Genomic DNA, 27,624 nt, shown 5'->3' on the forward strand with positions numbered 1-27,624 from the left:
TTTATGAAAATTAAAAATAAAAATAACATAAAAATTTAAAAAAATCTCAAAAAATAAGAAAAGGTTTTAAGATTCCTAAAAAAGGTACAAAACAAAAAAAATTGAAAAATACTATAAAATTTTAAAAAATAAATCGCAAAATTTTCCAAAATTTTGAAAAATAAAAAATTCACAAAATTACAAAAATCTAAATTTTTTAAAAAAAATTCCAAAAGAGAAAAATATATGAAAAATTAAAAAAACTAAAAATATTAAAAAAATATTTGAAACTTAAGAAAAATCTAAAAAAGGAAAATCCTAATAATTTCAAAAAATCTTCTAAAAGTTCCAATAATGAAAAAAATTTTAAAAATATTCCAGAAAAATTGCAATAAAATAAAAAGAAGCTTAAAAATTTAAAATTAAAAAAATCTGAAAAAAACTCTATAGGGCCAAACTTTATTTTTCATTTTTATATTTTGATATATTTTGAAATTTTAAGATTTTAAATTTTGAAAAAAATTTTCAATTTATCCGTTTTTTAAATCTTTTTCAACATTTTAAAAATCTTTTTTAGTTTTTTTTTTGAATTTTTTGTAGTTTTAATATTTCAGACTTTTTAAATTTTTAAAAATTTTCAATTTTTATTTTTCATTTTTTTCTATTTTTTTACAGTTTTCATATATATATTTTTTTAAATTTGGGATTTTTTTATTTCAAATTTGTTTTTCTTTTTTTAGTTTTAGGAATTTTTTTTGAATTTTTACGTTTTTCTTTTTTTTAATTTTCTTGGAATTTTTAAAAAATTTTCATATTTTATTTAATTTTTCAGTTTTTTGAAAATCTTTAGAATTTTTTTAATTTTTCAAATTTTTTTTGAAATATTTAATTTTTAGAAAATTGCTTTGAATTTTGTTTTTGGATTTTTAAAATTTTTAAAATTCTTTTAATTTTATAATTTATTTTAAAATTTTTCTAAATTTTTCTAAATTTATAATTTTTTTAATATTAACGTGACAACTATGTTATAACAATAATTAAACTTTTTTTTTTATAGATATTATGATTTTAAATAGTATTTAAATCATGTCAGTAATTTAATTAACATGTTAATCTAAAAAAAAGATGTATTATAAATGAAAATTTAAGTATTTAATTGTAAAATTTATTTATTTAAATATGAAACTAATAAAAATTATATAATACATAGATTTTTTTTTTATTTGACCCTTTAAAAATATATTAATGACGCATATTTAAAACATATATATAATTTACATGCAAACAAAAGCGTGGATGGGTAAAACTTGTAATTGATGGAAACAAATATCTTTATTATATTCAAATTGATTTTTTTTTTTTGAGAAATCAAAATTGATATTTTGAATACTTTTTATTATAAAAATTAATAATTATTTTAAAAATAAATAAAATAATCATAATAAAAAAGTAATATAAAATTATAGTTGAACGGTTGAATGAAGGGCATAGAGCAAATGAGTGGGGCTAACATCGTCATTTTGGTTTGATCTGCTCTGCTCCACTTCATCTGATCTGAGCCGTTGCTTTCTTCCATATAAAGAAATAAAATACTAACCACTTCCTTGGTGTTTCCGCCTAATTAATCGCAAAATTCGTAAGAGTTTTTCCTTTCAACTTTTCCTCTTCACCAGATTCAGGTATTCTAATCACCTGCCTTCACGGTTTGGAATATTATATTCTTTTAATTCTTTATTATTTTTTTACCTTTTCAGACGATATGAACAACGATTTTGATTTTGTTTTCCCTTTTATAATTAATGCTATTTATTTGATTTTTTATTCTGCAACTTTTTTTTTTTTGGAGTGGCAGAAAGGCAATTTTCTTTTTGAGTTATTAGTAGTAAGTAAGGTCAAATAGATTGAATTCCTTTATGAATTTAAAATTTAGGTTATATATTATTTGTTATGTGAAAAAAGAAATATATATTTCTGGGGCTCTTTGGTTTCTGTGTACACTGAGATGATAAAATGTTGGGATATTCGGCCCCTTGGTGCCCGCCTTGTAAGCAGAGATTTCATGGGAAGTAGTGGGATCAACCAAAACATTGTTGGTTTTGGTATAGGGGTAGCTATTCGATGACGCCAGGCACAAATTTATTGAACTATACAAGGGAGGGAAGAGATATCATTTAACTGAAAGATGGGTGAATGTCAAGTTTATGAACTGATTGGTTCAATTTGTTGTTATTCATAATGGATTTTATGGTTTTTTAAAATAGCACATTAGCATCAGTAGCCTTTGTCGATGATCACCTGCTAGAATTATTAATATAAGGGTGATTTTCATTTGCAAGTTCAAAATTTCTCGAGGAATTCCTTCCTGGGGTTAAAAAAAAAGGTCTGGGAGGTTGGTTTTGGAGGAGTAATGCCCCTCTCTTTATCCTTTTCCGTCAATTAAAATCTTCCCAACAGGATGAACATACTACTCTCTTTCCATTCCCATCCTTTTTACTTTGATCCAACAGTACCAGTGAATGCAGTGTTCATAAATTTCTCTTCATATTTAAACTTAAAAAGCAAGATATTGCAGGTTCGGTTTATTACTGGTGGCCAATGATTGAGAGAAGTAGGAGAGAAGGAGATTAAAAAAAGAGAAAGTAATAAGAAAAAAGATAGAAAAATGAACACAGAAACAATAAAAAAAATGATGCCTTATTCGGTCATCATGGTTGGTTGATATCTGTATCTTTAGTTAAAGCAACGTTTGGTCTATATTTAAGACCTTTATCTTCCATTGAAAAGGAAAATGCATGCTCATGCTTCCTTCAAAAACTTATTTTTGAACCTACTGTTGGGAGGTATGAATAGCATAAAAGTTAAGTCTGGCTGTTTGTTATGCTTTCAATCTGGCTTGGATATGATTGTAAAATTTCTCTGCGTGATGGGTTGTTCGGGTTTTAACAGTTTGTTCATGACAAAGAGAAAAAGCAAGAAGTTTAAAAGTCAAGGGCTACCAAAAGATCACCCTAATTTGAATGTGAAGATAAAGAAGAGATATATAAAGAACAAAAAGAAGAAATGTGGGAAAAAAACAGCTTCTACTTGTAATAGTGGTTCTTCACCTGGGTCCGTACAAGACATTGTTGTTGCTCCAAATGCTGCAATCACAACTTCCTCTGCTTGTGCTCTTCCTACTACTGGCAATCAGGGTGTACCAGAAAAGAGGAAAGTAAAACAAAGTGGAGAAAAAGTTTTTGGATTTATTTTTATGTGTAATATAAAAACAAAGCCTGAATGCTATCAACACCGTGTTTTTGGATTACCTGCTGGAAAATTGGAAGTTGTAAAGAAAATCAAACCTGGAACCAAGCTTTTCTTATTTGACTTTGACTTGAAGCTACTCTATGGAATATATGAGGCAACATCTAAAGGAGAGTTGGACTTGGAACCAACTGCATTCAATGGGAAATTTCCTGCACAGGTACTAAGAATTCTTTTTAAATAAAAAAATAATTTCTTTAAGTTACTATGCATCTTAAAATGGGTGGAATGTAGAATCAACTGGCATTGTTTCTTTGAAAATATAAACTAGCTTCAATGTTTGGATTGAGGAAGAGTCAAGGGAAACAAAGGTAGGGGGTGGGGATGGGGGCTCTACTCTACTTGTTTGGTAGTTTAAATAGAAGAAAGAGAGTTTTGAGTGAGCCAATTCCTTTTAGTGATTTGGATTTCCCCCTGTTGGTCTTCTATTCCTGTCTAATTGGAAGAAATTTTAGAAGATTCCAACTTTGTGATTTGTTTGTAGTTTCTTTTTAGTCGCTCAAAGTATATTCTAATAATGGTTTGAATTTGGGGTATGATGATAACAATATAACTTTCTTACTCTTTCTCTTTTCCGTACACCATAGAAGATGTTTGTCTCCTCTAACCTCTCCTCCATCCTATTTATACTACCATATTATCCTTCAAACTCCAAGCATATTGGAAATGCATGTTTGGTTCATAAGAGCACTTAATCCAAGTTGATCTTATTTTTGTTCGGTAATCTAGCTTTAAAGTTAGATTATTTGAGTTTAGGCCAATCATTGGATTCATGCCTACAATAGTCTTCTTGAGTGTAAATATGCTTGTAGAATTCGTTTGCTTGTTACATGATTTGTTCACAAGTGTGGCTAAAACTGAAAAAAAATTCACATTAGCCATTGACAATGAAGTGTAAGGGTTAAAATTGTAATAATTGAAAGTTGAGGGATCAAATAGGTTTCCTTGGTGGATGATACCACAAAACTATGTGTTGTATTGGCTGTAGACAGTAGTGGCGGCTACAACTAAGGGTGTTTGGTAGCAATATGCGGTGTTGGATGCTAAAGTGGTATCCTGGGTGGTGCATCAATCTGTATTTTGAGTTGAGGGGTTTTCTCAATTTTATTTCCTTTATAATGGAAGTGAGCTTCTATTTGCACCCGATGAAATTACTTAATTAACTTTTGACAAATTACCTTTCAGCCTTTCGTACACCAATTTTTACATTTCTTCAAGTTTTTGGATTTACATTTTCAACTGTCCATAAAATCTTTTGGATTTGATTTTGCATTTTTGGAAGCCTTAAAAAGCTTTTGGGTTTGCATTTCCAGAGGCCTTAAAAGCTTCAAGATTTGCATTTTTGGAAGCTTTTAAAAGCTTCCATATTTGTATTTCAAGAAGCTTTATTTGCATTTCTTAAAAGCTTTTGGATTTTCGATAGATTTTAAAAACTTTTGGATTCATATTTTTGGACACTTTTACAAGTTTTCGGAAATGCAAATCTGGAACCTATGATTTCATGCATAAGATTTAACCAAATTCATGAAATCAAAGCCAATTTAACTAAAATCAAACAAAATCAAAGACAAAATGTAAAAATTGAAGCTTGATTATTTGATTAACTCCAAAACTTGGGCTATGTTAGGATTGAGGAAAGGTGATGGAAAGGAAGGAGAGAAAAGGAAAGTAGGGGAAATAAGGAAACCTTTCCCTTGCTTGGTATAATTTACATTTTAATTAAGGAAAGGAAAGGAAAGGAATTTTAGCATCCCTCCTTTTCTTTCAAAAGCTCTAATTTTAATCCAAATTAAGGTAAACAGCAGAGATTGAAATTGCGGTCATAGTCGCATGTTTGGTTGCATTATGTTTATTGCAGTTACGGGTATAATGGAGATCATTGCGCTCATTGTGGTCGTGAATTTTTAAAAATTTTTCTCAACTTACTATAAAATATAATAATTATAATTATAATAATAAAAACTCTTATTTAGTATCTTTAAAATAATTTATAATATTTCATGTCTTTTATTTACTTGATAAAAAAATTATTTACAATATTTATGAGCGCTCATTGTGGTCGTGAATTTTTAAAATTTTTTCCCAACTTACTATAAAATATAATAATTATAATTATAATAATAAAAACTCTTATTTAGTATCTTTAAAATAATTTATAATATTTCATGTCTTTTATTTACTTGATAAAAAGATTATTTACAATATTTATGAGATTATAATAAAGTAATATAAAGTTAATAATAAAATTTCCTTGATCATAAACACGTTTTGAACATCTAACATGAAATTATAAAAAACAATAATGTTTGTTCAATCACAATTCAAAAATTTCTCCTAAATCAATTGCCTCTAAAACAATAAAAAATTTCAATTCATTTTCCTAAATCAAAATTTCCCACTAAAACAATAAAATCCTAACCCTTTCCCTAGGCCCAACAAGACCTTCACCCAATTCCCAACCCACCTAGTTACCCACAATCTACACACGCACACCACACACCACACACCACACGTTTCACTTTTACTTTTCTCCCTTCTTCCCCTTGTCAATTAGCTCCTCAGTCCATTCTTCCTCTCTTTTTTCTTCTCAACCCTCATTTCGCTTTTCTCTGCATGGTCTCTCTCAAACTCAAATGCATAAACCTCCTACACAAGTAAGAAGTTCTTGTTTTCCTCTCATCTAATCCTCTCTTAATCGATAGTTTAACCATCAAGCTTAGGGACTAGCGGCCAACAAGCCAAGTAGCTTGCCACTCCCTGCTCGTAGTTGCAGAAGCATAGAATATGGATGGCCAGATTAGATACTCAAGAACGGAATGTTCAAGAGAAACAAAATCAGCAAAAAAGATAATTTTATGCACCCTCAAAATTCAAATCAATAAATTGTGTAATGCTGGTTGATGTTGATGATTGAGGTTGAAATTCTAAATTTGACTGTGTGAATTCAGTTATTTATTTATTTATTTTATAGGTTTCTTTGGGGTCAATTTTGAACAAACGAAATAAAAAAGTTTCTTTCCATTTTTGGATGAAAAACGGAGTGGTGAGAATAACAAGAATAGCTGGTTGATATTTTCGTTATTCTTCATTATTCCGTTTTGCAATGGCCAATCGTGGCTGCTATGGGCGAGATTGAAATTCTCTCCCGTTTTTCTTCAATACTGGTGGTGGTAGGTGGCACAACTGCGAAATAGAGGCTGCTATATCGCTATGCCACTGTTATTTAAAACCTTGAGAAATAGAAAGGAAAGAAAAGGATTAAAAAGTTTTAACTATAAAATGACTTTTACGTCCATATTATATTTTATCATTTTTCAAAGAGTACTATTATAATATTCAATCTTAACCATTGGTGCCGCTTTTAAATCCTTTGCAACTCATTCATCTATTATTTTTCTATCAATAACTTTGAATTCTATGTATTTTTTAACTTATGCTTAGGTCTTAATTTTTTTTTTTTTCATTTTGTTATCACTTAAAAAATTCTAAATAATAAATTTAAAGGAACATGATGAAATATGTACAACGGTAGGAAAATACTAATACTTAAACAAATTTATGATTAGTTTAATATTAATAATAATATTTAAGTTTTTAATTTTCTTATTTATGGATTAATTTTGAAAAAAATATTGTATTATAAAAATAATTCCAAATGTACATTTTTATAAATTAATTATTAATAGTATTCTCTTTAATTGAAATTATTTTTATTAACTTTCAAAATTGTTTAAAATAATTAATATTAAGATTATTCACATGGTAGAAAAATATTTTATTTTAAAAAGGTATAATTGGAACAATATAAAATAATATTCCCTTTCCTTTTCTTTTCACAACTTAACCAACCAAAGGTTGTGATCAAATCCATTCCTTTTCTTTACTCATTTTAGCCATCCGAACAAGGGAATGATGTATCATTTCCTTTCCTTTAAAAATCTTTCTTTTTATTTTATTTTCCTTTCCTTTCTTTTTACTAACTTCAATCCAAACGTAAGATTAGTGATTATAGATTGATTTTTGGGGTTTATGGTTTGAGAGATTAGGGTGAATCGGTTTTTGGAGAGGGAAATGGTGTGAGAGGGGGTGTGAGGGTGTTTAGTGGAAAATAAGATTTAGGGATTATTGGTGTAATGAGTAAAAATTAGTTTTTAACTTTTGAATGTGAGGTGTAATTAGTAATGGGTTGTAGAGAGCATTTCTTGGGGTGCCAATAGAAGCTCTCATAATGGAAATGCTGCTTTCCAAAAATCTATAGTGATTATGTTAAACATTTAAATATGGCTTCTGATTATGTGATGTATGTTTTCTGTTTGTATTTTAGGTGAGGTTCAAGATTTTTAAAGATTGTTTACCAATTCATGAGAGTGCTTTCAGAAATGCTATTAAGGACAACTATAAGGGTTATAAGTTTAATCAAGAGCTGAGTAAGGAACAGGTAAGACACCATTAAAGAGTTTTTTGCACCAGCTATTCCAAAAAATGTTGATTTTTTCAATTTACTGAGACATTCTTATTTCTAAGGGAAATGTCTTTTTATGTAGGTGAAAACTTTAATTTCGTTGTTTCCCCCTATTAATGTGCAATCATGTGCTGCTGCTGCACCTACTGTCCCGAATGTGGCACCACCTCACTCATTCTCAGGTCATTCTCAGCGGCCAGAAAACTCATATTTATTAGGTGTTCATCATTTGGAAGCCCCTGTTACTAGATCTGTGCAGGTAAATCCACACTTACTGCATGAACCGTATGAACCAGAAATACCCATGGCACATGTACAGTCCTCAATCAAAACTGTGGGTAACAGTCAGCAGGCCATTCTTCGACATCCTGCTGATCCACATCATTTGACAGAAGCACACAAGGTTTACTTGCCTGATAAACCCCCCTCATCTGCTTATGACCTATATCAAAGGTATACTTTTTCCTTTTCCTTAACCCGTGGTATCTGGTATATGATGTTTCCTTCTCTTGATTCAAATTTAATTGTTTGTGTTTAACCCTTGATGTGTGCATTCTTTTGCACTTCTGTCCTTACTCTTTTGCTTTATCTAATTGTCCATGTAAGTTTTTCTAGTTTAATCTTGTGTTCCAAGATTGGGAAATGTTTGCTCTTCTCTTCACTTTCTCATTTTCTCCCCGTTTGGGTTGATATTTTCAGTACTTTTCTTCATTCCACCTATTTATCCTGATCTTTATAGTTATAATAACCTTGTCATTTCTTCAATCATGTTGAGGGGTGATTTTGGATTTTTTTTCTTCATTCTTTTTGGAAGAAATTACAATTTGTTTCCTACTTAATTATCAGACATTGAGTTCTGTTGGTATTGCATGGGTTCAGATCTTTTTGTACTTGTTTACAATGACCCCTAATTTTAGTCAATTATCAAATGGTTGGAAAAATAAATTTGATGCAAAAAAAAAAGCAGGTATGGAGCTGTGCTGGAGGCAATGCAGAGGGAAGTTTCTGGACATGGAAGCAAGTACTATACATTACAACAGCCAATTGCAAGAGAAATTGCTTCACAACCAGAAAAAGTAGCTAGCCACTACAGTCAAAACCTGCCTCCTGCAACACCATACCAGTCCTCTCAAAAACCTGCTATAATACCATCCTATGCAGTTGAACTGTCTTCTGGTGCGGCTTATTATGCTGTGCCAACCACTGAAGGTATGAGCCAAGTATATGCTGATCCTCTTCAAAGGCTTCTTCCTGGAAGCGCAAGCTTGGTTAAGGCTAACGTTTCAGTCTCTTCCCGTTACTCTTTTATTGGAGCTGCTCCAACTTACCGCTGAGATGGTCTTGAAAGGGGAAATTCTAATGCAGCTGGTATGTAATCCTCTCCTGCTTAACATCATCTTTTGGCTGTCAACAAGCTTTTCTTTTCTACCCTCAGATTCAAGAGCTACTTTAGGCAAGAACTGGAATGTGAAACAATAATTTTATAAAGAGTAACTTTTAAGTGGTTATCTATGTTAGATTTGTGGAAGTGGAACCTGCCTTAGCCATTCGTGCTTCATCTTTTGAATTGGGGGCTTTTGTCGTGGCAACTGTGCGTTAAGAATTAGGGCTTTACTCTGTAAATATAGTTGTCTTTTCAACATTCTATTTGGTCTCTGTGACTGTTTGCCTCTGGCATTTTAAGCCATAAGCACTGAGGTATCTGTAAATATACTCGAGAACCTTTTTCTCATTGTCAAGCTTGAAGTTTAGATTAGGATATCAAGTGTTTCATCTTCTTATCTATTTACCGAAAACTTCTATCAAATGTGAAGTTCAACACACACATTATGCATTACAATTCGTGTATGTGGGAGATCTCTACATAAGAGATACAATACAGAGAAACATGTTGAGATGGATATGGATCATAGTAATAATTTGATAAACCAACTCAAAAATGGTTAGAGAATGACTTTTCTTGAGGATGAGAATTGTTAGCGTTGGCACTGGTTCTTAATGTGAGCAATGCATTTAAAATAAAGATCAAACTTGATTGATCAAATTTTGGCTAAGATTGTGACCGGAGGTGCAAGAGATCTCAGACAATTTGAGATTAAACCTCAACCAGGAGAAATCTGAGGGTTATAGCTTGAACAGATTTCTGAATGTGGTGTTTACTGAAGTTGGGCCCTAAATGTGAAGAAGAGGACTAGGCGCACGTGGGCCTTGGGTTCATGAATTGATCTAATAAAACGAGCCACACCCATTTTTGTCTTTCTAGACTGTAATTTTAAAGGAAAATGTCAGCCATCTAGGACATGTTTCCCTGGTATAATGTATTTTGAGTATTTTACAATTCCGAATGTGATAAAAATCATACTACTTCAATGTCAACAAAATACCAGGAGTGGGGCTGTGGGAGGAAGTTAGTCGTAGAGTGCAGAGCTGAGCTTGTAGTCGTAGAATCTGTAAAACATGTCAAGTTGTCATCTGCAGTGGAGTGGAGTCAGCGACAAAACCCAGTAAGTGCAAGTTTGCTTATCAAATAGTAAAACTGACAGTAAAATGTAATTCTCAGCTAGAAGTTGAAATGCTTATCAAAAAATACATTGGAGGTGGTTTCCAAAGTGAAGCTTCAAGTGCATGGATAGGTAAATATAAAACCATAAAAATTAAAATTTTTATCAATTTTTATTTGTTGTATATAGTTATATAATAATGTGACAGATGAAACATTAAATTTAAAAACAAAATATAAAATATAAAGAAATGAAATTGAATATAGGTGCTCTAATAAGATAATTTAGAAATCTAGATTTCTATTCTTAAAAAAAATATATAAATCTATATTTCTAAAATAATGAACTAGAAAAAGTTACTTTTATGAACTCATGCAGTATTTACATAATTAAAACGTATTACTTAAACGAGATGTGCAAGTTATATTTGTGTTACTTCGATTGAAATGTTTTTTTTTTTTTTTTTTTTGGGTGAAAACATGCCATTCATTTCATTTATGAAAGAATACTCCATGACGTCGGGACATTCATCGATCCATCTTACACGTCCCAATTGGATTTTGTAGTGAATATCAGGCTAATCTGTGTGCAGCTTCATTGGCCGTTCTCTTTGTGTAAACTGTAAAAAATCGAATAAACCCCAGTTTCAGCTGTTTGCATCATGGATCAGCTCTCCTGCCATTGATAGACATTCTTCGTTAGCGTTCAACTGTTTTACTACTTTCATTGCATCCCCTTCTAAAATGACCGATTGGAAACCCAATTCCTGTGTAAACTCAATAGCAGAAATGGCTGCAATTGTTTCTGCAATTATGGGTTCACGAGCATGTTTCGTAGTAGTGATCATGCATGCCCCTGAGACCTTTCCAGCTCCATCCTGTATCATCACCCTTGTACTAGATGTCTCATCTATTTTTAATGCGCCTGTAGACATTTAATTTTAACCGAGTAAAATTCCGGTCATTATGAAACTTTTCAAATTCAACCTGGCTCAAATTTAATATTTTTTCAATTTTAAAAAGTTTCTAAAATAAAAATTAGAGCCAATTTGACCTAATTGTCTTGAGGTCAAAATTGGTCAATTTGGTTAACCTAATTAAATTTAATCAAATTTGGTCAAAATTGATCCAAATAGTCAAAATTGATAAAACTTGGATCAACTTTTAAAATTCACAATTCAATTGGAATCAATGTGGTTTAAAATTAAAATTTGTGATTTTTAAAACATTGAAAAGTTTGATTGTGCTTTGAAAAGTATAAAATTATTAAAATGCCTTTGGGGGTAATTTTGTAATTTGACCTTCTCAAAATTAGATTTTTGTAAAAATTTTTAGATCATGATTAAATATTTTTTTTCATGATTTTTAATGCAATAAAAATCTTGATTGAACCTTGGGATGTGTGAAATTACTAAAATACCCCTTTATGGGGTATTTTTGTAATTTAACTTTCCTAAAGTCGGTTGTTCACAAAACTTTTCAGATCATGCTTTTAAAATATTTGATGATTTTTGGTGCATTCAAAACCATGGTAGCATCTTGAGAGATATGAAATTATGAAAATACCCTTTAAGAGGTAATTTCGTAATTTAACCTTCCAAGGTCAGATTTTCATGAAACTTTTCAAAGTTTAGGTTCACATTATTTCATGATTTTTGGTGCTTTAAAATTTCAAAAATGAACACAGAAGTATTGATTTCTAAGAAAATGATCTAAAGACTAAAAGTTTTTTATAAGGACAAATTGGTCTTTTCACTTAATCTAAGAGTTCTAAAAACTACATCTTTAGCTATAAACAATTTAGACCTTTTGGATCATATTGGGAATCCTGATCCAATGACTAAAGTTGGCTCCTTGAAATAAAAAATAACGGTAAAATATGGACCTTTGGCTGAGTTTGAATCTAAAGGCCAAGATTTAATTGCATGGGAGATATTTTTCTTCATCTTCTTCAAAAGCGGAGATCACATTTCTACAATTTGGGAAGGAAGGAGCTCATGGAAAACAAAAAAAGGAAGAAAAATAGAAAAAAATCGTGAAAAAAAAGAGAGAAAAATCCTTGTGAAGAAAGCTTGAAGCTATACTTTCCTTGTTATCCATTTTGCAGTTTTTGCATTCCCATCACATATTCCATACTATTTTTGTATTGTTTCTTCCCATTTTCTTTGTTTTCTTGAAGCTTTATAGTTCATTTTTGTTTGCTTAAAGCTTGTATCAATTCCATCCAATTAATCAATAGTTAGATAGAAGCTAAAATTCAAGCAACAAAAACCATCAATCTACCATTAAAAAAACCAAGTTAGAGGTTCGGCCAAACCTTCTCCACCATGGTCGAACCTTATTTTGACTCAACTTCAATATTTTTCTTGCTTTTTGTGCATGAATGTTTTGGTTAGTGATTCATTTGTTATTTGCATGGTTTATGATCGATTTTGTGATATATGGATGATGTTTGGCTAATGTTCATATTTTATGATTTGCTTGCTAAGTTAGCTTTTCACATGTTTGATAAATCCTTCTTGAAGTAAAAATGGCTTTGAGTTTTGGTTTTATAAATGTTCAATGCATGTTTAAGTAAAATGGAATGAAAATGTGAGTTAGGTGATGCTTTGAAGGTTTGGCCATGGTGATTTTTTGGGTTAGCCAAACCTTGTTCTCCATTTGATAGGTAATGGTTGCTTTGATTTAGGTATTGGATTATGTTTTTGTGTTGATTGATAAGTTTTCAAGGTATTTTGAACAAATTTTCAGTGACAAATGCTAATTTAGTAAATTATTTTAATGATTTTTTATGTTGTTTGGTTTGGTTTTTAAAGAAAAAAATGGTGGAACATTTAAACAAGTTTCAAAAGCTTTTTCATGTTTGATCCATTTTTCTCTTAATTTTTATGAACAACTTATTTGTAATTTAATTTTGTAAATGCATGGGTTTGCAATTAGTTTGTTTCTTTGTCATGTTTTTATCATACATTCATTAATAACATTTTTGTAATTTAATTTTGTCACATGCATATTTTCATGAAACCCTAAAACCCTAAAACTCCAAATCCTGTAAGACCTTAAACCCTAAAACCTAAGCCTTAACCCTAAACCCTAAATCATTAACCAAACTCCAAATCCTAAACCCTAAGCCAAACTCTAAACCCCAACTAAACCTAAACCCTAGACCCTAAACTGACTATAAACCCTAAACCAAATCCCAAACCCTAACCTAGTCCCCAAACCAACCATACCCTAAACCACTAACTAAACCCTAAAACCCAAACCAACCTTCAAACCCTAAAACCAATCTTGCATTTGCCTTTCATTTTATCTTGTTATCACATGCATTTTTATATTGTCATGCATTCATACTTTGTCATTCATTTTATATTATCATGCATTCATCTTGTTATTGTATTCATGCATTTCATGCATATATTTTCAAAGTAAAAAAGTTGTAAAATAAGATAATATCTTAAGTAAATATAATCATCGAGATTTGAACTAATTATAGGGGGACTCTTGGTGATATTATTTATGAGAAATGTTATCTTGGTTTTGTGGGGCAATTTAAAACCTTTAAATTAAAAATATTTTTGAAGCTCTACATAATTATAAGAGAGTGAAAAAAGTGTTTCAATATTTAAAATGTTTTCATTTTGATCCAAAAAAAATGTTTTGTTTTGTTTTATTTTTTTTTAAATTTGATTTGTTTAAAAAAAAAGGGAATTAATTTTAAACATTAAAAATAGGATTGTTTTAACTAAAATTAATGGATGATATATGCAATCAATTGGTATTGTTTTCGACAGGTGCTATGGGGTGCTAATTTTTTCCTATGTGTAACTGACTTTCGGACCTAAACTCTAATTTTATAGATAGTAAAAATGTTATTTTGTAAAACTTTAAAACTCATTTTTAAATGTTTTATAAAAAGGATAAAATTTTTGGGTGGCCAATCACACCTTAAAAAGATTGATGGCAATTATTTGTTTTGATTTTTATCAAAAATATTTTAAGCCTCCATTTTCTCATTCCCCATTCATCTAGTGGACGGGAACTTCTCGGTCCTGAAACATCATAACAACTTGGCGACTCTGCTGGGGTTACATTTTTTTAGGGAGTCAGACTAAATATTGATTGAATGTTATCTAAATCTTGGTTTAATGGTCCTAATTAGTGTTAATCTTAATTCTTTCATTTTAATTTTCTTGTTTTTCAAAAAAGAAAAAAAGAAAGACAAAAGACAAAATTTTAAAAATGTTTTTGATTTCAATTTTCTTGTTTTCATGTGGTATAAAAAAGATATGAGTGTGTTTTACATTTCATGCATATTTTAATTATATCATTTACTTTAAATTGTTGTTATTTATTTTGCTCGTAATAGTTATAGGGCATTTAGGATAAGGGTAGTTTAGGAATCTATGAAAGGTTTGTTTGTTCCTTCCCACATACTCACATTGCATTGCATGTTTAAGCTCTATACCTTGGCTTTAACCCTATTTAAGAGGAAGTAAAGTAGTTAAGCCCTTGTGAGGTGTAAACCTCTGTAATAGCTAGTAAAACACTCTCACTTAAATTGAACCTTACCCTTTCTATTCACTGCCTGTGATAGGTAAAGATCAAGGTGCCATACTAGCCTATGATGAATAATGATGTGAGGAATAATTTAAGAATCTTTAGATCCATTAGTTCCCCAACCCAGCATATAATGAACCATAAAGAGCAAGCCCTAGGTGGAGCCAGCCTTAAGTAGAGCCATACATATCTCCTTCATAGTAATTACCCTAAACAAGTCACATGAAGGAACACTTTCTACATTTAAGGGTAATGCAAATAAGACTGAAATTTTGAAAAAAAAAAAAAAAAGAAGCATTCTTGTAAAAAATTTTTTTTGCATACTATTTGATTCACTTGATTTTTGTTCAAAATGTGCATTTTTAAGAAATGTTTTTAAAATAAAATTTCATTTTACCATACAACAATACCAAAAAAAAAAAAAAAAAAAGAAATCCAAAAAAAAAAACAAAAAAAAAAACAAAATTTTTCAAAAAAATTCAAAAAAAAAAAGAAAGAGAAAGTTTTGCCTAAATTTTTTGTTGGCCAATAAAAAATAGAAATAGAAAAATTAAAAAAACCTTTGAATCCTAATCATTTTGTGTGGAATAAAAAAAAATGTGTTCTTGAAATTTTTCCCTTCTAGAAAAAGAAAAAAAAAAGAGAGAGAGTCAATGTTGTTTCATTATTTGCATTTCATTTGATCTTATATGCATATGCTCTCATGTTTTTGGAGTTGGAAAAACTAAGATATTACATGCACTTAATTTCATGCACATCTTAATAGTAGTACATGCATTTTATTTCATACACATAGGTAGCTTTTTTAAAGGTAAAAATGATTTATAAGACCTTAGTGTATAATCTTGAAAATCCCAAATACCATCTTATTTAAAGTTTCAAGCCTCAGTTGTGGGGCAACATTTTATTTAAAATTTCAAGAACTTTATTTTTTCAAGGTTAAAGCCTCAGTGAAGAGTACTTTATTTTTCAAAGTTAAAGCCTTAGTGCATGAGTACTTTGTATTTTTCAAAGTTGAAGTTCAGTGGAAGAGTACTTTATTTTTCAAAGTTGAAGCCTTAGTGGAGGAGTCCTTTATTTTCTAAAGTTGAAGCCTTGGTGGAGGAATACTTTATTTTTCAAAAGTTGAAGCTTTGATGAATGAGTATTTTATTTTATTTAAAGTTTCAAGTCTTAGTTGTAAGGTAACAATTTATGTAAAATTTCAAGCCTTAGTTATGAGAGAGCAATTTATTTAAAGTTTCAAGCCACAATTATAGGGGAGCATTTTTATTTTTTGAAAGTTTCGAAGCCTCTATTGAGGACAAGCTTTCGTGATTTTCTATTTTGTGATCTTTTTTTATCCAAACAAAATGACTATCTTTTGATCTTTATACAATTCCTATTTCATAGACAGGTTATAAAGAAAGGCAATTGTAAACACTTCATTTTGTAAAAGGTCTTATCAATATTATTGGGCTTTGAGCTTTAATTTAATATTAGGCTTTCAATTATGCCATTAGATTTTAAAGCCCAAACTAAAATTATTTATTTCTGTTATTTAATGTGGATTTTTTATTTTTTTTAGATTGTGACCTTGTCTTTAAGATTTGAAAATTAATTGTTGAGCTTGGATTTGACAATACTTGGACTCTAATTTTCCAAAAAAGGGAAAGAGAATTATACATTGTTAAAATTGAATCTTGATGCATTTGATTTCACGAAATATTTACTGTGAATTTTTAGACTAAAATTTGTTATAAAAAAAGCATTAGTAGCTCAATTGAAAAGGGCTAGGCAATAGTAAAAGATCAAACAAAAGCGATGAAAAGCAAAGTTTTTGATTCATCAATTAAAAGGAAATCATAAAAGAAAATTCATCAATAGTCTTGCAGCAACAAAGTTAGAGTCAAGGCAAACCTAAAGAAGCATTGAGCAATTAATAGAGACAAAAAGGAATCAAGCAAGAATAATTAACAAGCAGCAAGAAGCCTATAGAAAAATCAAGGAAGCCCAAGCACAAAACATAGAAAGCAAATTAGAATCCACATATAATCGCAAAGCCAAGGAATTCTCGACCAAAAAGGCAAACAAGGGAAGCAATCAAGAGTAAACACAATTGGTAGTAGGCATTCAAGCAATTTAACTACAACTAGTAGCTTCAAAACAAAAATCCAGCCATAAATAAAGCTCATAAAAGCACAACCCAATGTAGAAGAAATTCAGCATAAAAAAAAAGATTGAGAGCAACATAATTCACATAGAAAATAAGAAATTGTAATAAATGAAAATCAAGCAAAGTTCTTCTCTTATTTGGTTCACGGTTTAGGAAAGCTTATAGAGGTTTTGGTTAAATAGTAGTTGGGCAAAAAAGGAACTAGTTCTTGTTAGTTCTAGATTATCAAGATTAGTGGTGGTAGATTTGAACATAAAAGGGTTTTGGGTTCTTGAAAATAAAAAGGAAAAGAAGATTTTTTAGGTATGAAATTGCTTTTTGAGTGGTTTCCTAGGATTTATTTTGGGATATAAAGAGATGTTTTTGATAGAGGGTGGTGGTTGATGGTGGCCAAATGAAGCTCACCAGATTCTAGGGGTCATTGGTTTCTAGCTCTTATTCTTTGGTAAAGGGATAAAGAACACAAGGAAAAGTAGAGAAAGGAGGCTTAAAACAAAAACAAGAAGACGGTTGTTAACTTTTTTTTTTCCTCCATAAAATTGGTGCTGTTTGGGGCTAAAGAAAAAGGCCACACCTATTCAACTTACGTGACAATCCAAACCCGATTCATTCCTTTATTGTAGGTTTGATTTTGATTTTGTTTTGATTTTGTTGTTTTGATTTTTATTTATTTACTTTTTTATTATTTACTATTTTAATTATGTGATTGAATTAAAATGATGAGGAAAAAGAAGAGAAAAACTTTAATATTAAATTTTTTTGCATGATTAATTTATTGTATGAATAATTATAATATATTTTGCATGATATGAAGTTAATTTATTGCATGATTTTTTTCGTGCATGAGTAATAAATATATTTGCATGATTCTATATTTATTGCAAGATTAATTATTGTCACATGATAATTTTGTGTGATACTTTATATTATTGCATGATTATTAAGATAATTGCATGATAATTTTGTATGATATTATTTATTGCATGATTATTGATTTAATTACATGATTTATTATATAATTTTGCATGATTATTTTTGGATGGTTTATTATATTTTTTATTGATTTTGGCATGATTTATTGCATGATGTTTTTTTATATTGCATGATATGTTGGCATGATATTTATTTTGATATTTACATAATTGCATGATAAATTGGCATGATATTTACATGAATGCATGATATTTTTGGAATGATTTTGCATGATTGCTTGATTTAATGTTTTATAGAATTTTTGAATGACAATGTTATGCAAATAAATAAAGGACTGGAATTGATTTATTTATATGATAAAAAACCAACTTTGATAAGGCTTAGGCAAGATAACATATAATTAATTTGGTACCGATTTTGGGCGTAATGGGGTGCTAATATCTTTCTTGAACATAACTAACTCCAAAATTTAGTTTTGTTGATGTAGATCAAAACCTATTCTTTTTAAGAACCTTTAATTTACATTTAAAATAACCTTATAAAAAATACTACAGGGGTTTAGGTCTTTAGTGACCTTTTTTTTAAGGTTTAGTGATGTTTATAAATGCTACTAAAATATTTAAGGTATTTGCCAAAAATGCCACTAAGAGCGTTGGCTATACCCACATCAGGGAAAATAACGGCATTTTATACAAAATATATCTAATTAAACGTTTGTAAGTACAATACCGTTAATTTAGTGACGTTTGTATCAAAAAAATGCTGTTAATTTAGAGGTGGTTGTATCATAAAATGCTGTTAAAGTAGGGGCATTTATATATACAAATGTCGCTAATTTAGCAGCATTTGTATAGAAAAACATCGCTAAATTTAGTGACATTTTACACTACAAGTGCCCCTAAATTTAGTGGCATTTTATGCCACAAACACCACTAAAATTTGAATTTAATGGCGTTTTTGAACACAAATGCCGCAAAATTAATAAATTTACTTTTTTTTAAAATTTTCTTTTAAAATTTATTATTATCATTAAATATAAATGTTAAAAGAAATAAAAAAAAACTTAATTTCATAAACTGAATATTATAAATACATAATTTGTTCAAATATGCATGTAACACAACGTTTAATAATACATGTAATAACATTCAAATTATTTTAGTACATTAATCAAAAAATTTAAAATGTATGAAATTGAAGACTGCATAGATATGAAATACTGCTATTTGATGAATGATTTTTTCTACCTTGGTCACTAGCGTGCTTAAAAACCTACTGAATAATATCATACAAGTTTTAACATTTAAATAATAAGTTATTTTTATATTAAAAAATATAAATTGTTACTAAATATAATACCTGAGTTGGTGGATCACTTAGATTAGTTCCTGAAAATTGTTGTTTTACAAAATTCATAAGAGTATTGAATCGATCATGCAACTGTTAAAATTTTACACGCTCTTGGTCTATTCTAGCATGTTTTTCTTCAATTTTAACACGCTCATGTTCTCTTTCTACTTTCATTTGCTGGAAATGTTGTTGCATAGTTTTCAACTCCTCCTTCAATATGAAAATGTCTTGTAAAGACTGATTTGTTGAGAATGTAAATTGCTGAGAGCTACGTCCATAGTAGCTAGATTATGTTGGGCCCAATCCAAGGCCTCGGACCCAATCTAAGGCCTCGAACCCGTCTATATCTTTCTTTTCCAACAACTTCTGTGAAAATCTAATTTTTCAATTTTTGCATGTTGACAGAACCATTAGATGCTACTTCAATATCAGCACCCATTTTCTCTTTCGCTTTTTCTTGTAAATTAATCAGATAAAACTATCAAATTTAATGATTAATTCATAATATGTTTAAAATAGTAAATATTTACTTTCTATATAAAACATATGTAGCAAATTACTACAATTTCTTGTGTTTCAACATTCACCTAAGATCTGTCTTTTTTGTGTGGGTTAATCGAAAAGTTCTACATGTCCAATTTTTTCACCCTTTTCAATCTCTTATATAAAAACATATGTTATTGTTAAATACATATAAACCACAACTTATTCATGCATATCAAGCCTATCAACCAAGTTAAAAAATTCTCATAAGTTTAATATCATGTATTTAATCTATCTAAATTGTTAAAATAGAAATATAACTATAAAATTATATTTTTGCCTTTTAACAGCAAAAAAGTCTTAAACAAATGTAAACAATAAAAGCATTTGGGCCTTTCACATATATCAATCATGAAAATCAAGTTCGATCATTCGAAAAAGTTGAATATCATGTATTGAAGCCATCCAAACTGTTAAAATAGATTAATAACAGCTAATTTGTATTTTTGCCTTTTAACGATAAAAATAATCCTAAATAGATGTAAATGATAACTTTTTCACACATATCAATTGTAGAAACTAAGTTCAATCATTGGAAAAGTTTAATATAATGTATTGAAGCTATCCAAACTGTTAAAACAGAACCATAATATCAAATTTATATTTTACCTTTTAACGGCATAAAATATCTTAAATAGATGTAAACGTTAGCTTTTTCACACAAATCAACTATAAAAACCAAGTTTAATTATTCTGACAAGTTTAATATCATGTATTGAAGCTATGCAAACTGTTAAAATAGAACAATAACAACAAATTTGCATGTTTGCCTTTTAACAGCACAAAAAATCTTAAACAGACGTAAATGATAACTTTTTCACACATATCAACTATGGAAACCAAGTTCAATCATTCGGATAAGTTTAATATCATGTACTAGAGCTATCCAAACTGTTAAAATAGAACAATTTATCCAAATTTGTATTTTTACCTATTAACGTCACAAAATGTCTTAAATAGATGTAAACAATAACTTTTTCATACATATTAATTGTAGAAACCAAGGTCAGTAATTGGGATAAGTTTAATATCATGAATTGAAACTATCAAAACTATTAAAACAGAACAATAACTGTAATTGCATGATTACCTTGTAGCGGCACAAAAAGTTGTAAACATACATAAATTGCAAATTACAACACATATATCAACAATGGAAAAACCAACTTCATTCATTCGGATAAGTTTAATATCATAAACTTACTATTTCTTTTTGCTTTCTTGCAAAAATTTTTAATCCACTTGTGTGGCTATATTTTGTTGTTTTCTGCTACCAATCCCAATTTGTTCTCTTTTTTGTTATTAAAAATAATTGCATATATGGTAGAAATACAAATATTACTAACTTAAATCATAAAACACCTTTATTATTAAAACTAATATTAAAAGTTATAAATTAGTACCTCTCTTTTTCTTAAGAACCAAAATCTAACTAATTATTCATATTGTCACCTAATCAAATTACAAGGTACATTTTCCATTGTGGCCTCTATAGTAGTATTTCGATCAAAATACTTTTTCTTCAAATTATGCTTATAGTCTTTCCATTTCTTTCTCAATGACTTAAGCACAAATGAAGTTGGTATTTCAAGTACAAATCTTGACTGTAATAATGCAAAATGAAAAGTTTTAATCAATAAACCAAATTTAAAATAATTAATTTTGTTTATATGTAATTAATTATACTAATACCTCAATAAAGTTTAAAGCATCGGCCTTAACTTTAGCTAGAACTTTATGCCATCTTTCATAATGAACAGGCAATTTCATTTTATTACGAGCAATCATGCCTAGAAATCCAGCCAACAATTGAGACTCTTCACCAATTGGTTACCTATCAGAGTTTGCAAACACTACATTATGCTCGTTTGGAGATAGTGCAAACAATTCCTTCAAGTTGTCTAGCCTCTAGTCCTCTGTTGATCATTGTTATTAACTACAAAAAATAAAAAATCAATTTGTAAATTACCAATACTTTAATCATTATAATCAAAATCTAATTATGGGGTTTATAATACCTGTATTCTAATTAAAAGTAGAATTAATTGACATGATACTATCTAAACCTACACTTCCAATATTGTTAGATCCAATATTAGTTGAAGAGTTAAAAGTGACTGAGTTAGAACCAACAGTACATACATTTCCCTCCATAGCCAAGATCAATTAGTGCTGTAGATGGTTATAAACTGATATCTCTTATATGTATTCCTTTCAATCTACTCCTCTGCATTATAGATTAGCTGCATCATAAAAGCGAATATATAAAAAAAATATGTAAAGAACATATATAAAGACATTGAGAAGTTAAGAAATCATAACCAACGATATGTAAAGAATATATCAATTTAATTAAATTAAAATATAATGTATGACTTACAATACAATAATTGAAATAAAAAGCAAATGCGACATAAATTACATACAAGCATTTATTTCATTATGTTTTAAACACTTGAATTACAAAATATGGATGATCCATCATGGTTCATAAATGTCTTCATTAACATCTTCATGGACCCACTGAGCAGAGGTACTAGAGATATTTTTATCCAAGTTTTGTTTAGTAAAAGGAAAACATTCAGTTTCATGTTTAACATCATTTTTGGTATTTGACCCAATATCAAATATGTCTTTAGGTGTGTTTTGAAGAACAACAAACCAACCCAATTCTTTGGGGTCTTTAGAATAAAAAACTTGTTTGACTTAAGAGGAAAAAACATAAAGTTCATGGAAGAGTTGTTGTCTGATGTGAATTAATCGAGAAAAATTCACAATTGTAAATCCAAACTGATCTTTTTTAATACCCCTCGTAATATTCACATCAGACCAATCACACCAAAATAAGGTAACTTTCTACCTGCCATAATAATCCAACTTAATAATGTCATTAGTCATGCCATAATAGTTAACATTTCCCTTTAAAGGGTTTGTGTCTCTAGCTCTAATATAGCTAGTAGTTGATGAAATAATAATAACTCCTAAATTTTGTGTACTTATAAATCTCTCATGGGATTTAGTGTGAAATCTAAATCCATTGATGATGAAACCTTTGTATCACTTCACAATCTTGTTTGGCCTTTGTGAAAGATACTTCACCTCTTTACTAATAAGCCTTCCACTCCAAACCTATAGTAGCAAAATCAATATATATATGTTATTCATTTTATTTATACCCTAAGCATTCTATATACATTTCTCATAATGAAAAGTATGGCATTACTTAGAGTTGCTCCAACCATTCATGAAAATTTTTTGTGAACAACTTATTAAGCTCTTGAGGGTTTGATCATCGATAGCTCTCAAATTATTTCTATACACACTACAAAGCATCATGATAAAGTATTAACAACATGAAAAATACAATAATCTATGCTTAATGGAATAAATAATTTCCTTGCAAAAAAACTTACATGTGAAACGATTCAATTGAGTCATAATGGAAAAGAACATATTGATGTGCTTGTGCCCAAGATTTGTCATCTAACTTCATCATTTTAGCTTTGCCTATTGGTTGTCCAAAACTTTCAAAAAGATAACTGTAGGCAAAGTCAGTATGTTGCATACTAACATTTCTCGATGGTTTATTAAATCTCATTTCATCATCTTCCAAAAAATGATAACAAAATGTCATGCACTTTTTTGCTAAATAACCTTCAACAATAGAACCTTTTAGATAGCATTTGTTGTGACAATAAGACTTTAACCTCCCTAAAACCTAAGGCATAAAACATTTGTCATATACCTTTTTAACTAGAGTGATATGATCAACACTAACAACCTAATCAAGCTATTAACAAATAATACCTTTTCATAGGATACATCCATCGATAATAAACTGATCCACTAATTTTTGCTTTATATGGAAGGTGGATAACCAAATGCATCATAATAGTGAAGAAGTTTGTTAGAAAAATCTTCTCTAAATGACATAAAGTATCACGGCTTGATCTTGAAATTTGTCAAGCTCTTCTACATTTAAAACTTTCCCATAAAGAGTTTGAAATATGTTACTCAATTGAATTACCATTGAAGTGACTTGTTTTGACATTGATGAATGTAAAGCAAAGGGAAGTAAGTCTTGCATCATAATGTGATAATCATGTGACTTTAATAAAGAAAGTTTTCACTCCTTCAAATTTACATATCTCGATATATTTGATGTATAGCTATCCAAAACTTTCACATTTTTCAAAACCTTGCAAAACACATCTTTCTCTACTTTAGAAATCCCAAAATAGATAGGAGGCAATTGATATTTTCCATGAGGAAGCAATTTCGGATGAAGGTCAGGGTGAATCCTTATGTCAACTAGGTCAAGCTAACTTTTCAAGTCATCATTTGATCTTTTATTCACATTGAGAATTATCCCAATAAAATTTTCACAAACATTATTTTTTATGTGCATCACATCAAGGTTATGACATAACAAATTATATTTCCTATAAGGCAACTCAAAAATATACGTTTTTTTCTATAACTCAGACTCATTGGGATCATCTTCTTCATCTTCCTCCTTATCACTTTGAACATCACGATCACCAACTTGAGTATCATTATCACCAACTTGAATAATAAAAGGCTAGATACCTTCAAAGATCTCCTTCACTCTTTTCCTTGATTGAGTTATTTTTTCATATGTGAAATTGATATATTTTAACTTTGACAAGATATTAGACCCACTAATTGGTATAGTCAATCTCCTCAACTCTTCAATTCCATTAAAAAGATGTAATCAATGATTATCATCTAACCATCGATGATGTCCCATATAATTGAACTTCCTACCATTATGTAACCACTTCAAACATATTTGTGCAACACAACATGGACAAGCATAACGACTTTTTATGCTTCAACCAGATAAATTCGCATAAGCAAGAAAATCGTTGATAGTCCATAATAAAGTAGCATGCATAATGAAGTTTTCTTTTTTTGATGCATCATAGGTCTCAACTTCTTCTCATAATTACTTTAACTCTTTAATAAGAGGTTGTAAATAGATGTCTATATCATTACCTGAATTTTTTTCCTAGAAATTATCATAGATAAGATAAATGACTATTGCTTCATGGCAATCCATGGTGGTAAATTGTACATAATCAATTCAATTGGCAAAGTACTATAAAAAGTACTTATCATTTTGACTAGGTTAAATCTATCATATGTTAGTCTAAGCATAACATTTTGAGGATCAGAAACAAAGTTTAAAAGCCTAGAATAAAATGATTTTCATGTCAAAGAATCTGTATGATACCTCAATGATCCATCATCCATCCGCTCGTCATGATGACATCTCATAGAATCTACAATTTTGGAAGACATGAATAGTCATTGAAGTCTTGGTATTAATGAAAAATATTGTAAACCTTTATAAGCTTCTTTTTTACATTGACCTCATCATCATCCTCATTCAACCTTTCATCGGGATTTTTTTTCACCCAACGAAAATTACTACACAAATGACAAGATTTTTGATTTTTTCTATCACCCCAAGACAACATGCAATCATTGGGATAGCCATGAATTTTCTCATATCCAAGATCCAAATCTTTGATTATCTTCTTTGAATCCTTACAAGATTCATGGATTTTTGTGAAAGGAAACATTTCTTTTATAAACTTCAATAATAAAGTCAAAGAGTTTCTCGTCCATCCACATAAGCATTTCAAGTGAAAAAAACGCATAAAGAAAAATAACCTTGAATGCTTAAATCCCTCATAAAGTTCTTCATTTATATCCTTAAGCAACCTGTAAAATTTTGATACTTCTCCACTAGGTTGTTGGTTAACTACACTTATCCCATGTTCACCAAATTCATTCATTTCAACATTTAACTCATTAAATCCATCATTTTAGGGAGACAGATGATGAAAATGTTGGTTATGAATGTTAAAAGCATCTTACAACATGTCTTCAATGTCATTTTGTCTAATAAGATCATATTGGTGTTAGGGAGCCCTTGATGTTGAAAGAACTCTAGGCAGAGACCTTGACGGTACAAATTTTTCATGAAAATACCAATTAACATATCCCTAGACAACTCCAATACAAATTAAAATTTTCAAAACAACTTCATGCAATTGGCATTTGATATTAGCACACTTCAAACATAGGCATAATATTATATTATCTTCACTTGTATTCTCAAATGCAAAATTAAGAAAATTTTTTGCTCCATCTCAGTGCTCTTAATTTTTGCATCCAACTCTTATCCATTTAGTACTTGTCACATCATCAGACCAAAATTATATAAATAAATTATATGAAAACGAACATGTTAAATACTTAATTATACTGTGTATTAAATAAAAAATAATAACAAAACCAGTACATATAGAAGACCAGAACAACAAAGTAGTTATGCACACTATGATAATATCAATCGAAGGATCTCCCTATAATACTTGAGCGATTTCTCAATTTCTTCAACCATAGGTATGAAGCACCATAAGAAGTTATCTCGACAACTTTATTCAGCTTATCCTTAACAATTAGTAACAGATGGGAAATGTCATCATCCTATTTATAAAATTCTAACTCCTTGTTGTCAAGTATTTTCTCAGCTATCTGATATAAAGGGTTCCAAATAAGTATTTGAGGAATATGGGTTTTGGAGAAAAATTTTATATAAAAAATTATAACAAAAATTGCAAACGTTGAAAGAATAGTAAAATAAAGTAAACGCTAAAGTAAATAACAAAGGAATAGTATAAATATGGTTTTAAAAGACAAAGCTCGAATAGTAAAAGCTAAAGAAAAGGAAAAGTAAATTGTAATTGGTATAGAGAGAGAAATAGTAGATTAATGAAGCTGAAGCTTGAAGTTAGGGATTTGATACACTAAGTGTAGGGACAATCTTAGTGGAGTTTGTAAGACAAACGCTCATAAATCTAACAAATAAAGGCATTTTCAACAAACAAATGCCACTAACTTTTAATGTTTTGAGTTGGAGGGAGTTTTAAAAAATTACATTTAACATTATTTAAAATTACAAAATGATTTAGAGGGCATATGATTCCATTTTCTATGAGGAACAAAGCGTTCAATTAATAATCCTCTTCAATTTTTTGAAGGTATTATTGAAGGTGTTTCAGGTAGAAAATGCCTTTAATAATCCCTTTACATTTTAACAAGGAGATTATTGAAGGTATTTTTGACTAAAAATGCCTTCAATAATTTCCTCTAATTTTGGATGAGGGATTATTGAAGGAATTTTTTTTTGCAGAAAATGACTTCAATAATCACAATTTTTTATTAGAGGATTATTGAAGGTATTTTTAATCAAAAACACCATTAATAATCCCCTAAAATTTTTTAAAGAAAATTATTGAAGGTGTATTTTGAAGAAAACGCCTTCAATAACCCCCTTATATTTTTGTAAGAAATAATCCAAGGCATTTTTTGCATAAAACGCCTTCAGTAATCCCCTTATAGTTTCATGATGAGATTATTAAAAGCATTTTTGTAGAAAACACTTTCAATAATCCAATCTAAATTTTTATCAGGGGATTATTAAAAGTGCACCTTTAATAATCCCTAAAAAATTTTAGAGAAAATTATTGAAGGTATTTTTTTTGTAGAAAACACCTTTAAGAATCCCTTCCAAGTTTTTATCAGGGATTGTTTAAGGCATTTTTAGTCACAAGCGCCTTTAATAATCCCCTAAAAAGTTTTAAAGGAAATTATTGAAGACGTTTTTTTTGTAAAAAACACCTTCAATAATCCTCTTCAATTTTTATCAAGGGATTATTGAAGGTATTTTAAGTCCATAAAGAGTGGTATGAGTATGTATTATCGTTTGTTAAACCATGAGCTTGGACATTGTTGGTTGGGTGT

General features: G+C 29.4%; 1 protein-coding gene across 1 annotated transcript; it reads left to right on the forward strand.

Moving 5' to 3' along the window:
• Positions 1-1,585: 1,585 nt before the first annotated feature.
• LOC111281943 (uncharacterized) lies at positions 1,586-9,477 on the forward strand. Its single transcript, XM_022869768.2, has 5 exons — positions 1,586-1,658; positions 2,926-3,442; positions 7,607-7,720; positions 7,827-8,197; positions 8,712-9,477. The coding sequence occupies exons 2-5, from the start codon at positions 2,933-2,935 to the stop codon at positions 9,076-9,078; spliced, it is 1,362 nt and encodes a 453-aa protein (XP_022725503.2). The 5' UTR covers positions 1,586-1,658; positions 2,926-2,932; the 3' UTR covers positions 9,079-9,477.
• Positions 9,478-27,624: the final 18,147 nt, after the last annotated feature.

This window comes from Durio zibethinus, chromosome 5 (assembly GCF_047325235.1).
Source record: "Durio zibethinus cultivar Kanyao isolate XHJ-2024 chromosome 5, ASM4732523v1, whole genome shotgun sequence".
NCBI classification, from domain to species: domain Eukaryota; kingdom Viridiplantae; phylum Streptophyta; class Magnoliopsida; order Malvales; family Malvaceae; genus Durio; species Durio zibethinus.